The sequence below is a fragment of the Macrosteles quadrilineatus genome, unplaced genomic scaffold (genome assembly GCF_028750875.1).
Source record: "Macrosteles quadrilineatus isolate MER2022 unplaced genomic scaffold, UCM_ALF_1.0 Scaffold_2__2_contigs__length_208266976, whole genome shotgun sequence".
Lineage (NCBI taxonomy): Eukaryota > Metazoa > Arthropoda > Insecta > Hemiptera > Cicadellidae > Macrosteles > Macrosteles quadrilineatus.
In genome coordinates, this window is record NW_026542595.1 from 36,360,149 (window position 1) to 36,373,356 (window position 13,208).

The window sequence follows — 13,208 nt, forward strand, 5'->3', positions numbered from 1 at the left end:
TGCACTTGGGGTTGGTACATCATTTCCCGAGGCACCGAGGCGTCATCATTGTCATCCATGATTGCGGCAAAATCCTGAACGTCTCCCGAAACAACGGAGATATCATGATCGTCATCTACAGGGGAATGTTCTCGTCGACATCCCCGATTGGAGCAAAAGCGTGAATCTTTCAATCACATGGGTGTGATCCTTGCAGACGTGTTCTACGGTCGGGATGTTATCGTGGTCGCAACAGCTCGGCTTGAGCTCAATTTTGTACTAGATCTCTCAAGCTAGTAGGCCAGGCTCGGCTAGAAAATCGATATTCTCACAGCAGCATAGAGGTTCACAGAGAGCACTGGCACTCACCTATTTGGAGACACTGACTGTGGAGAAGATGGCCATCGCCAGATCTGAACACTCGTACAGGAAACGGACGGAAGCTGAAGCCAACAAAATCAAGGGGGAGCTGTTCAGGTAATTCGTGGCAAAGACGTCAGGATAAGCAGCTGCCATCTTGAAGGCCGAGCCTTGGTGGCTGGCTGTGCTAACGCAGCCACAAAGGATTGGCTGGTCAAGCAAGTCCCCTTCGGGAAAATCTCGCTACAGCTTACCCCAGCCAGAGACCATGTGAGAGCTGTGAACGTATCAGCGTTTGTTCCAACCTTAATGGGGGCAATGACCAGGAAGGACGTGATGCAGGGCCTCAAGCTGCAGAATGACCTTGACACAGACCACTGGGCGGTTGTCGGGGGAAACTCAAACCCTGACGGACAATTGCTGGTCATGATAATGGCAACATACAGTAAAGAGAATGCTGCAGACACCTACCGGCGCGATAGGGCTGAATAAGAAGGGGGTTGGCTTCATCAGCGGCCTCTGGGTTTTCCGCGGACACAATTGCGTTCAAGATTGAACACAAGATGGGAATTCAAGTTGAAAGCCTCTTATGTAGGAAATGTGGTGAGGAAAAGGAGACATAGCCTTCCACGTTATATGTATGTGCCCAGACCAACGAGGTCTGCATATGAGATCCCCTTGGCCTATTTACGGGAGATTAAAGGGAACAACAGGAAACCATAGTCAAAAGGATTTCATGGTTCACAAAGGACCTGGGATGTGACTGAGAATGAGGACCTGTGAATGAGGGTGCACAATAAGCTTTTCCAGCTGTGATGCAATCGCATGGTAACTTGTAAGCCTGGCCCTCTGTTCTCTCTCTGTTGTGACCCGCCGGGGGCCACATCGATTCTAAAATACAGCCCGATTATAGCGCCTTCAAGCAGACCTCAAGGAGAGTTTATACAACCCGCATGACTGCAGACATTTTAGCAAATTTCCTATAGGGTAGTAGCTCAATCCGTAGGTGGCATGGTAAGGTCTAGGCCCGGGACCGATTTACTTTTTAATTTTGACGTCCCCAGAGGCCAAAAACACCATTCGTTCAAATTGTTATATATATTGTGTATTTTATATATTTATATGTGTCAGTGAAAGCGATAACTTGAGTAATTTTTGTCCGATTTTGATGAAATTTGGTTTCAAGGTGTAAGGCGGGATAAACTTGAATGAGTTTGTGAACCAGCATGATTGGACCATGGGAACTGGGTTTTATAGGGTAAAAATTGGTTTTTCTCATTTTTGGCCCTCAAAACATAAAATTTTACAATTTCTCTCAAGTCCTTTTTAAAGAGCTTATAAAAACAAATAATTTAGTATATCAAAGTGTTTTTGTACAATTATTGGTAACGGAGAAAATTCAAAAAATTGTTAATTTAAAATTTTTATGTTATTCTTATGGAGAATATTGTAAAATGTTGTAGTTTGCTTGTTTATGGACATATTTTGATCAAACTAGGCAAATTTATTTATTTAAAAATAAGCTATTAATATTTTACTAAAAACCACACTTTATTAGTTTCCTTGGAGCAGCAAACCTAGGTACTTGTTAAACCCTTTTTTTATTTAAATAGATTTAATTGAAAATCAGTTAGGCAAACGGAAATTCGCTTAGTTGGCAGGTTTGCTGCGGCAGGGGTATTTGACTTAGGAGAGAATTTTTATCGACTGGTCAATAAGTACTGTAGTGTCAGTTTAGCAAAACTTACTTTTGCTAGCGCTCTTAATGGTATTACTTAACACATTTTTGTCAAATAACAATGAATGGTAATGCTCATATAAAATGTTGTTATGATAGGGCCTGTCATGGGTTCCAATAAAATTTCCCGAAAAATCCTGGTTGAGGCTATCGCTGCCATTGTATGTGACCAGTATTGCTTGAAGTGGACGACTCAACAACTATGCCTTAACCCTTTCATTATGAACTACAGCTAATATGGCTAAACTAATACTTATTAAACTAAAATAGGCTTTACCTTCGTCACTGCAGCTCAAATTCTTGTGGTGTAATTACGTTACGGCCGTTTCGGCATTACAATGCCATCGTCAGACTACAAAAACGTATACAAACTATATTGTAATGCCGAAACGGCCGTAACGTAGTTACACCACAAGAATTTGAGCTGCAGTGACGAAGGTAAAGCCTATTTTAGTTATTATACAGCTCAGGGGCTAAAACATGGATTTTAAATAATAATAACTAGTGGAACCCCGTCGAAATCGACGGTTAATCTTGAGGTTTTATGTAAATTCAGCTAACTGCGATGGATAGAGTGAAAGTCATTAAATCTTAGTTAAATGAAGGGAGGATAAGCAATAATAAGTATGACGATTGTGTTCCCTAAAAAAACGTGATTGATGAATTCGTTTAACACAATATTTCCTACCTTTTTATCGGCTTTAGGTTGCCCAAAAGGTATTTTAGGAGTCTTATAATTGTTTGTTCATGAGTTTGTTTCATGCCAAAGCCACTTTCACTATATGGGAGAATGAGTTAATATAATTAGTCTATCATGTAACGGAAAGAGTCAATATTTATTACTAACAACTAATTCCATCTGCTTTAGGAAAATAATTTAGATTGTATCCGGATTTATAATAAATCTTCATCTTTGGTCATAAAAATACAAAATTCTATCAGCATATTAAATCAGTTCTTTTTGTATTTGATAAAAATATCTGATTCTCCAGAAAGCAGTAACATTCTTACTTTGATCCCAGCAATTTTAATTCCTTCTCTTGCCACATCGACCCATGTATTTAATCATCCTGTTCTTACTTGATAATTCATTAACTTATGGGGTAGTTTTGCCTTTGCCATATCGATCACATAAAGCTGTGCATGTATTTCGTGGATGGAATGAACCATAATTGTAGGAAATTTGATCACAAATCTTGAACATTTGCGGAACCAAATCCATAACCTAGTCCAGCTTTGGTAACAAATTATGCAAATGCGATGAGATGTGATGAGACTGTTGTGTTTCCGAATGTTTTGTATGTAATGAGGCTTAGATGCGTTGTTCGACCTAGCTACATGTGTACATCAAAGTAAAAACCGTGTACACATTTTTTTTAAATACCTGAATTGACATTAGTTCACCTACTTCACCAAAACCATAGATGAAACATACTCCGTAGTTAGTCTATTCCAAAACTTGAACACAGCTCTCATCCTCAACGTACTCATCTATGACACAATTTTCAACCCGTTATCAAAAACTTGTATGCCAATAAATTAATCTCTGGTGTTCTTTCTTGAATTTAAAAATAAATGGTGATTGAAAGTAGGAAAAAAAAGGCAATTGCCAACCTTACAATATATATATAAGCTAACCCAATAATTATATGTTCCTTTGAAATTGATATATCACACTTATTTCATAATTTAAAATTTTCTAAGAGCAATAAAGCATAGACAAAACATTTAAAATGTATCATAAATTCATCATTTTGTTGAAACTATAAAAAACTTGCCATGCAGTGGAGAATCCATTTAAAATAAAAAAATATAATGTAAACATTTAATTTTGACAGTTTCAGTAGACCTTTGAATACAATGTTAATATTAACAGCTGGTTTATTAAAAGTAGTGTAAAATTATCCATATGGTCGTAATGTAAACAAAATTGCAGAGTGAACTTTAAAGGCCTCTGGGACAGAGCCCCAAGGAAATTCTCCTCGTTTCTCTTTTGAGGGCTCACTTACAGACCAATACCTTTCTTTAGACACCCCTACCAAGTTTCTACGCCCAGCCGTTCTCCCAAATTAGCTGTGACAAAAACCTCGTTTTCCTCCATAAGAATAACATGGGATGGGAATTTAAAGGCCACTGGGGCAGAGCCCCGAGGGAATTATCCATGGTTCTCTTTTGATGGCTCATCTACAGACCAGGACCTTTCTTTAGACACCTCTACCGAGTTTCTACGCCCAGCCGTTCTCTCAAAATAGCTGTCACAAAGAAAAACAGTTTCAAATTAATCTATAGATACTTATTCTTAACAATTAGAGGTTCTATGCCGTATTATGCTCCAAAATCAAAACCCTATTGACTTTCATTTCCAAACCACTAACGTTATAATTTTTTCAACAGAGAAGCGGTGGAAATGAGACCAAAGGATCCTCATATTTTAATTCGTTGTGCCAAAGGACTGATGAAACTTCCTTACCGTAATAAAAAGCTCAAATTTACCAAAGAATGTATTGACAAAGCTTTGGAATTGGCTCCAAACAATCCAATGGTGCATCATGTACAAGCCATGTATCACCAGAGATACGATTGTGTAAGTGTTATATCTATTTATTTAATATTATTCAATTGATATTGAAACTTAATTGTATTTCAACAAGTTAGTGTAATGTACCTCTCTCCTAATTTTATCGAGATCGACCAAGACAGAAAAGCAACATTCCTTTAAAATTGTTATCCTTAAGGCTAGAGTTGGAATAAAATTTATTTTTATGTTGTAAAACAGAAACTTGATTAAACATGATGTTTACAGGAAAAGGAACAGAAGAATATTTATCTAATAATATGAAATTTTGTAAATTATTAAGTTTCTTGTACCTCAATTTTTAACTTATGTTAATTTATTTGATGATGGATTGGCTCATATCAGCCTACACAAGATTTAAAATAATCATAAACCAAAATGGTGGTATCCACTACTTACCAGATTTAAAAGTCATAACTTAAACGTTTCTATTAAGGCTATAAAAGTTGATTTTTGTTTCTAAAAGCATTGGAGGATGTGTAACTATTATATGCAACAGATGTAAAGATTAAAATGTTTCTATTTTGTGTCCTCTTCCCGTTGCAAAGCACGGGTACAACCGCTAGTTATTTATAAATACGTAATATCGTATCTAAATATCAGCTGACATCCTGACCTAATGATGTGCTCAATGTGCAGCATGAAACAGCTGTGCCCCCTACAAAGTACACGGGATCGTTTTGACGGTAACCAAATAATCTATACATTTATTATTATTTTATTTATTATTTGCATATTGTTGTTATTTTAGGATCATGAACTTGAGTTAAAAGCATATGAAAGGGCGGCTTCATTAAATAATTTTGGAGCATCATTGGATCTCATAAAACTACACCATGAACTTCAAACTGGCGATATCCTTGAGGTAATTTAAATTTATATTTTATATTTGTCTATACATTGTCCATAAATATATTAACTAAACAAACTATTACAACTCGTGACATGTAAGCTGGCACTTGACTGATCGCTACTATCCTAGTCCAAAAGCGTTGTATGCCATCATGCAGCCCCACGTGAAGTCCCTCAAGTACATGAACCTTGAAAACCTACCCCTTGAGTCAGTGACAATGTTTGCAGTCCTGTTTTTAATTACCTCCACCCTCGCCCCACCTACACTGCCCGCGATAGGCTCAAAAGCCAGCTCACAAGTCACCAGATGTACACACTAGTGATGTGTCAAAACCGAATCTCAAATCTCAAAACCATTAAAACTTAGGAAAAGTTTTGGTTTCGAGATTTGATCACCAAGTTTCGAGATTCAAAAGTTTAGAAAAAGAAGATTTTGGCAGTTTTATTTTTGAAACTGCTGACATTTTTTGTGCCATTGTTATTGTTTTTAACACTGTTTCCAACAAGCTAGTAGCAACAGAGCAAACATCGCCATTAACAGTAATGAAACAAGTAAATTTTATTCTGAACTTCAAAAGGTATCTTAAATACTATAACTGGTACAATTCAGTTTCACATCAATATTTACTATACACAAAGAAATATTGACCACTAAATTTTCTAATTAATCTAATACGAGGTGTTAGCCCGTCCTACGTACGGGAATTTAGTAGTCAGTTAAAACCGTGTACAATCCAGATCAGCTAGTTTACACATATAAAGACAAAGTTTCTTGCAGTTTTAATGTGAAAAATCATCTTGTACACAAATGTTGTGTGACCAAATATGTTTTTATTCCATCATAGGCCGAAACGATATGCATTGTAAATCCGATAATTTTACAATAAAACAGCAATTCTGCAATTTTTACGATGTGAAAAGCGTTGAAGTGAGATTTGCAGCCGATTCGCACAGACGCAGACTGATTATAAGTAGCCTACAGTAGAGAGAGTAATAGTCAATTGAGAAGTAGACCTAGTCAATGATACCACCTTCCATAGCATACCTGCCTCTTCCATAATTATTATCACCACAATACAACTACTATACACAATTTCCAGTAGGTATGAATAGAAACGACCTAAAATAAAACGATAATATCCAATAAAATTCACAGTACACATAATTTAAACTTTGGTGTCCTAACATCAAAACTAATCGTCACAACTATGCATTAATTGCTAAATAAATAAGTGTAAACAAAGAAAAGTAAAAACAATAACAGTTTGTTTTGAAACAGCTGTTTGGTTCAAATAACATTTATTTGAAAAAAAGAACTGGTCACATGTAGCAGGAATATAAAAAGTAAACACGCTAGTAAAGCTAATGACGTAATTGTCAATGTTTATTATCCATACCGTTATCAGTTCTATCCTCGATAATTACCCACCCTCATTGAATAAATGTACATCGTAATTTCCCATAGTAGTTAATTTAAACTACAATATATTCATAGTTGAAATAAAAGTGATATTTTCACGTTTGGGGGCGCTGATATAGGCGCCCCCAAACGTAACCACAACTGAACACGATTTCATAAAAGGATGGTTTGTCTAATTGCAGTATCCTAGGTCAATGTTGACGTTGTGTTCAATCTATGTCATCCATCTGTTTATCTTTGTATAAAACCCGGCTGATGTTGTGGTGGTAATTTAAAATCGTGATTCCTGATTATTCTTGATCTCCTTTTTATGAAATCAATATTTCCGGGCCTAATCCAAACAAAGTTAAAGCAGACAAACATTAATTGTAAACAAAAAGCTACCATGAAGAATTAAAACATTTTAACACTGTTATTTTTCTAATCTTTCCTTGAAAAGTGTAGCAGTAAAATAATTTGCGTTTATCCTTTTTTAATAAGACTCGTGTACAGAGCCTCGATTTGTACTGTGGTTTAATTAATTTTGGTTAAAACTGTGGTCTAATTATCTCTACTAATCTTACTTTGACAAAGCAAAACATTTTAATATAATCAATTTTGACATGGAAAAATAATAAAACATTTGTTATTTAAATTAATAAATAACTGGTACTCCAGCCCCATCTTCAAACTCTCTAAAGGTCCTCCACTTCTTCCTTGTCCTCCTTAGAGGATATCTTACCTATTTCCTATAATCAATGACAAAATAAGAGTAAATAAAATAACCTCAAAGTTCCATAGTTTATATTTAACCAGCTGTTAGTTAAAACAAAATATTGATCGAAAACAAATCGATGATTACAAAGATTGCTTTAAAAATAATTTGGACATCCTAGTATTCTTCTATGTATATTTAATTTATCTGCCATCCTCTTACAGAAGAATTGAACTTATCAATGGTTAGCATTACACATAGTATAAATAAGTCAACCCTAAGTATGTCTTTACATTTTTATCCAAATACTGAATTAGTGACACAAAATCTGAATGTTTACAGCTGTTATGTTAAGCAAATTATTTTATGCCAAAAGCTAGTTTAGAATCTTAGCGTCGGCTGCTAGACTTTTTAAAAATTAAAACTTAATTTCTAAAAAACTGGGGCCCTAAACTAAAATTATGGCTTCGACATTCCCTAGTTCTCAAAATTATCTTTCTTTCAACACAAAAATCATGAAAATCCGTCGAGTGGTTGATTCAGAATCGTGAAATAAAAAAACACTGTTTCGTTTTAATATTATAGATTCATGTATATGTTGGTGTTAGAAGTTTAATTAATTTTTTTTGTTGGTTGTTTATAAAAAATTATGTTGTATTGGGTTTTAAGATTATCAGTCACATTCACATACTGTATTTATGTCATGTCGCGGTCAGGAGGAGTTGATCTCTTTCAGTTTAGATTGCATACTTAACATTTTATGATTATGTGTATTTTTTGTAACCTTGACCTTTGTAACCAGCTAAGTAAAAAAGTTTCGCGTTTAGGTTTTGAGATTCGAGATTCGGGATTCGATGTTTCAAAGTTTCGGTTTCGGTTTTGAGATTCGAAATTTCTGGTTTTGACCATCACTAGTACACACACTGTTGAATATTTCTAAAAAATTACTTTAGACAATGTTTTGATCATCAAAATTTACATAGTTAAATTTGATTAACCTCTAGGAGTTCAATTAGGTAGAATTTTAAAATTACTATTCAAATGACAAAAAGTGGCGAAACTTAGTAAAATCTAAAAAAAGAGCTGGTGGCTAAAACTGCTTACACGAGTCTTTTTGGGTACTAGAAGCTCATTAAAAAGGTAGCCCTTATGACGTTGAGTGCAAATAATTATGAGTATTGCGACCCTAAAATGCAAAAGTTTATAATGCGATTACTTTAGTCAAAAATGATGTCAGGATATCCAAAATGATGAATCTAGATATCTCAGTCTGGAATTGGTGACATTACTTCTGGGGCAGGAATTCCTGTTCCCAGGTACTGATGCCAGTCCTTGTCCAACCCCTAATTATTTGTCAGCCCCACACGCTCACAGTCACACAGTAAATATTTGTTTAGCGAATTTCCCATATAGGGTAAACTAAATGCAAATAAACTAGCATCTAATGTTGTAATTAGACTTAGAAAAAGTGGTAACAAAATGGTGATGCTAACTCACTTGTAGAATTTCCAAGACAGCAAGGCATTCCTCTTCGCCTATTCTCTGCGTCTTCCTCATGGCCTTCTTGATAATAAACTAATAACGAATAAGTTACTACCATTGATTATTTTTAAAACGAAACACATCTCTTCTGGTTTATAACATAGGAAATAAGCTATTATAGTTCGGCCGCTTAGAAAACGACCTGCGCGCTAATGCTAAACCAATGCTGGAGGAGGTCGCTTTCTAAGCGGCCGACCTATACCATAGTACTCATGGTAGGACCTGGACCTGGGACTGATTTACTTTTTCGTTTTGAGGTCCCGAGAAGCCAAAAACACTATCCGTTCAAATTCATATACAGGGTGTCCAAAACCACCCGTACACCCCTTTTAAAACAAGGAAAACCTTTTATTACAAACAACAAATAATACAGAACTAGATAAATTGGGCACAGTCTACCAAATGGTGATAATTTCAAATCCAAAATCACACCGGAAGTGGCTTTTTCAGACTAGAAGTTGACTTTTTTAAATGTAAACTACCAATTTTGATCACAGAATCGGATTCTACGTAAAAAATACATACCTTTTGTCATAAACATAAAAAAAACGTTTTTTCTACCCCTAATCCCCAACTAAAGTTAATAATTATAAGTCATTCACCTGTCAAATTGTTGTTTTACAACTATGGAGCTCTCAGAACATTTTCCAAAAATTTTACAGAATTTAGTACCTACATGAAATAGTGGTTGACAAATTTGGATACCACAAATTTTGTGCCAGGTAGGTTTCGAAGTTGCTACAAAAGACCATAAAAAACAAAGAGTTGCTGCAGAACTGATATTTCCGGAAGAGTATGACAAAGGTGGAAACTAGTGATGGTCGGATCCGGATATCGGACTACCGGATCCACCGGATCTGAGCTAGAACCGACACCCGATCGGATCCACAAAAAATCGGATCTTGGGCTGGATCCGGTATTAATGGATCCGATTTTTTTATACTATTAACACAAAACGGGCGAGTATTTGAGATTTCGAGTTCCAGTACAGTACGGCCTTGAAATTCGAGCTTATCTTTGAACTCGCCAGTTTGGTTTAAAATTGTAAAAATCAATATTTGTTGAAATGTAACTTGTGTTTTCATAAAATGATGAATAATTTGTATTACTGTAGATTCTACAGTAATACAAATATAGAAATAAGCAAGAGGTAGTTGTCCTAACCTATTTTTATAGCTGTCAGTGCTGTCACGACAGAATAGGTCAACTCAAGGCAGTCGGCGACTGACTGGCAATGGTATACTGACTTGACACAGAATAGAATGACATGATCGGTAGTGATTTTGTTTTAAAGTAGGTCTACTGTTTCACAATAGAAAATTCCACTACTGAACTGTTGTAAGCAATTATAAAAGTCAGAATAGAAACACTATAAAGGCAAAACAATTTAGAAGGGAGGGAGGAGTTGTGCAATAACCTCGAGCAACATTGAGTAGGGGGTTGGGGGGGGGGGGGGGGAAGGGAAGGCTGAGCCTTTGAGCTATATTTAGACGACTTTCACACTTCCCAAATGGCTGGGTACGGGGATTACAATAGCCGGTTTTTTCCTTGCCTGGTTTGACTTATATCTTTTTGTGTAGGAGATTTGAATAATCAAAAATATAATTTGAATTTACCACAATTATTTAGCATTGATAATACAATTTGCAAGGGACTAGGAGGAAATAGACCAAAACACTAAAATAATAGAATAACACACAAAGTAAACAATAAATGAAATACAGAAGAGCGATTTAACACTGTCACTGTCACTCAATTTTGTTGTCTAGAAGGGTCGGTGAACTAATCAATAAATAGCCAAAACCAGTTTCCTCCCTGTCTTCTCTCTCGGCCAGGTCCAAATTCACCAACATTTTTGGGGTCGTTTCTAATGTCCAAATTCACCAACTTTCTACCTTTAGCAGGTACGATATTTCTCCCGGCGGGCGGGGAAGGAATTCCCTCCGAATAGTTTGCCATCGCCTGCTCCGTCTCGTCTCGGCGAGAGTGTACTGTAACCTAACCTAACCTAACTTAACCTAACCTAACCTAACCAAACCTAACTTAACCTAACCTAACCTAACCTAAAGCTGCCTGAAACAATCACAGCTTAAACAGTACTATTAGGGCTAAGCAGTACACTCTTGCCGAGACGAGACGGAGCAGGCGAGGGCAAACTATTTGGAATTCCTTCCCCGCCCGCCGGGAGAAATATCGTACCTGCTCCAGGTAGAAAGTTGGTGAATTTGGACATTAGAAACGACCCCAAAAATGTTAGTCAATTTGGACATAGCCTCTCTCTCAGTCTCACCACCACCCCTCCCCCCCTTGAGCTGGGAGGCCCAGCACTTTGTCCTTGAAACACCCTAGCCTCTGAAACAATAAACCCTTACACCTGCGTTGCTGTTTTGACAACAGGGTTATGAATGCATTCACTATTTTTCATTTTCCAGAATTAACTATCAATTATTATTATTTGTAAGTTACAAATAGGAAACTACATGACATTATGGTATTCAATGACCCATGTATTATCAAAAATTAATAATTCATTACTTATTTTGAGAATAAAAAGCATTTATTACAGCACGCAGCACTTATTGATATATATAATCATCAAAGTAACTGTTACTTTATACAAAATAGAATAGGTACAAAATTTTGTGGCCAGTTAAACTTTATAAATAAACATTTTATTCTATAAAATACAATAGGGATTGGTTTAAAGGAAATAAAATACGAAACAGATTAATTAATTATTTTGATAAGCAATAGAAAGGTTGTGGGATTGATTGAACTAAAATAACCGCAGGGAAGTAGAAAAGTCGTCAACCACAATCTGTTTAATCAGTACATCGTTAGAGAGAGAGGGGGGAGAGAGAGAGATAGCAGATAGGGGCGTTTGATAGGGAATCTGAAAAAGTAAACAAACAAGGAACAACGACGCGACAATATTCTTTATAGCCTTATTGTCTCGCCCACTACATTTTACACACGTGACCACTTTTTGTTTCTTACTTATCTTTCATCCGTCCCAAAATGGAATTCCTGAAATAGTTTGTTGGTATAATCTTCCCTCCCACACAAGGCGCAGTACTCAGTGCGCACTGTAGGTTGTCACGGCAACCGTGTGTCGTCATAGCGACTAGCCAATCACGCACTCGCACTGCGTTGTAGATTACGATACAAATAGCTGTGTTAGAAAGACAACGCGATAGGTGGTAGTTTTTTATAATTTGTGTTTAGAACCGTACTACGTTTATAAGGTTATATAAAAATGCATTAACAATTTTTTTTGTTATCAGTTTGTGATAAAAGGGAGTTACACATATGGAACACCGTGCAGCAAATGGAACTTATTTTATTGAATCCCCTAAATATTAAAAATCAAAATAGAGGGTTTCTTTGGGGATATCATAAATACAAATGCAAATTACAATATAAGAAAGTTAGTATATATTTTACACATACACAATATAAAGCATTACAACATCATATGGAGACCTGAATAAATATAGTAAAAGAAAATTCACACACTGATGAATGTAAAAATACCCCCGTCGCAGCAAACCTGCATCCTGAGCGAATTTCCATTTACCCGGCTTGATTTCTACTAAAATATTCCCTATAAATTTTCAGATTTATTTCCTATTCAAATAACATTAATTTTAGTGATTACAGTAGTTAGGTTTGCTGTTCCGGGAAGATGTTGAGATGTGTTTTTTCAATTGAAATATTGATAGCTTAGTACCCGGCTTGATTTCTACTAAAATATTCCCTATAAATTTTCAGATTTATTTCCTATTCAAATAACATTAATTTTAGTGATTACAGTAGTTAGGTTTGCTGCTACGGGGAAGATGTTGAGATGTGTTTTTTCAATTGAAATATTGATAGCTTAGTATGAAATAAACCAAATTGCCAAATTTGATTAAAATATATCCATAAACAAGCAAACTAGAACAGTTTATTTATTCTCCATAAGAATAACATGGGAATTTTAAATTTACAATTTTTTTAATTTTCTCCGTAGTCAATGAACATTCAAAAACACTTCAATATACTAAAT

The 13,208-nt window shown here is 35.7% G+C and overlaps 1 protein-coding gene across 4 annotated transcripts in view; it reads left to right on the forward strand.

Annotated features, from left to right (window-relative positions):
- LOC128985941 (uncharacterized) overlaps positions 1-13,208 on the forward strand; it is a 70,980-nt gene that overhangs the window by 38,021 nt on the left and 19,751 nt on the right. For all 4 annotated transcript variants that reach the window (XM_054405937.1, XM_054405939.1, XM_054405940.1 and 1 more), the window contains exons 8-9: positions 4,472-4,661; positions 5,404-5,517. In XM_054405937.1, coding sequence (XP_054261912.1) covers positions 4,472-4,661; positions 5,404-5,517 — 304 coding nt within the window. The remainder of the gene's footprint in view (positions 1-4,471; positions 4,662-5,403; positions 5,518-13,208) is intronic.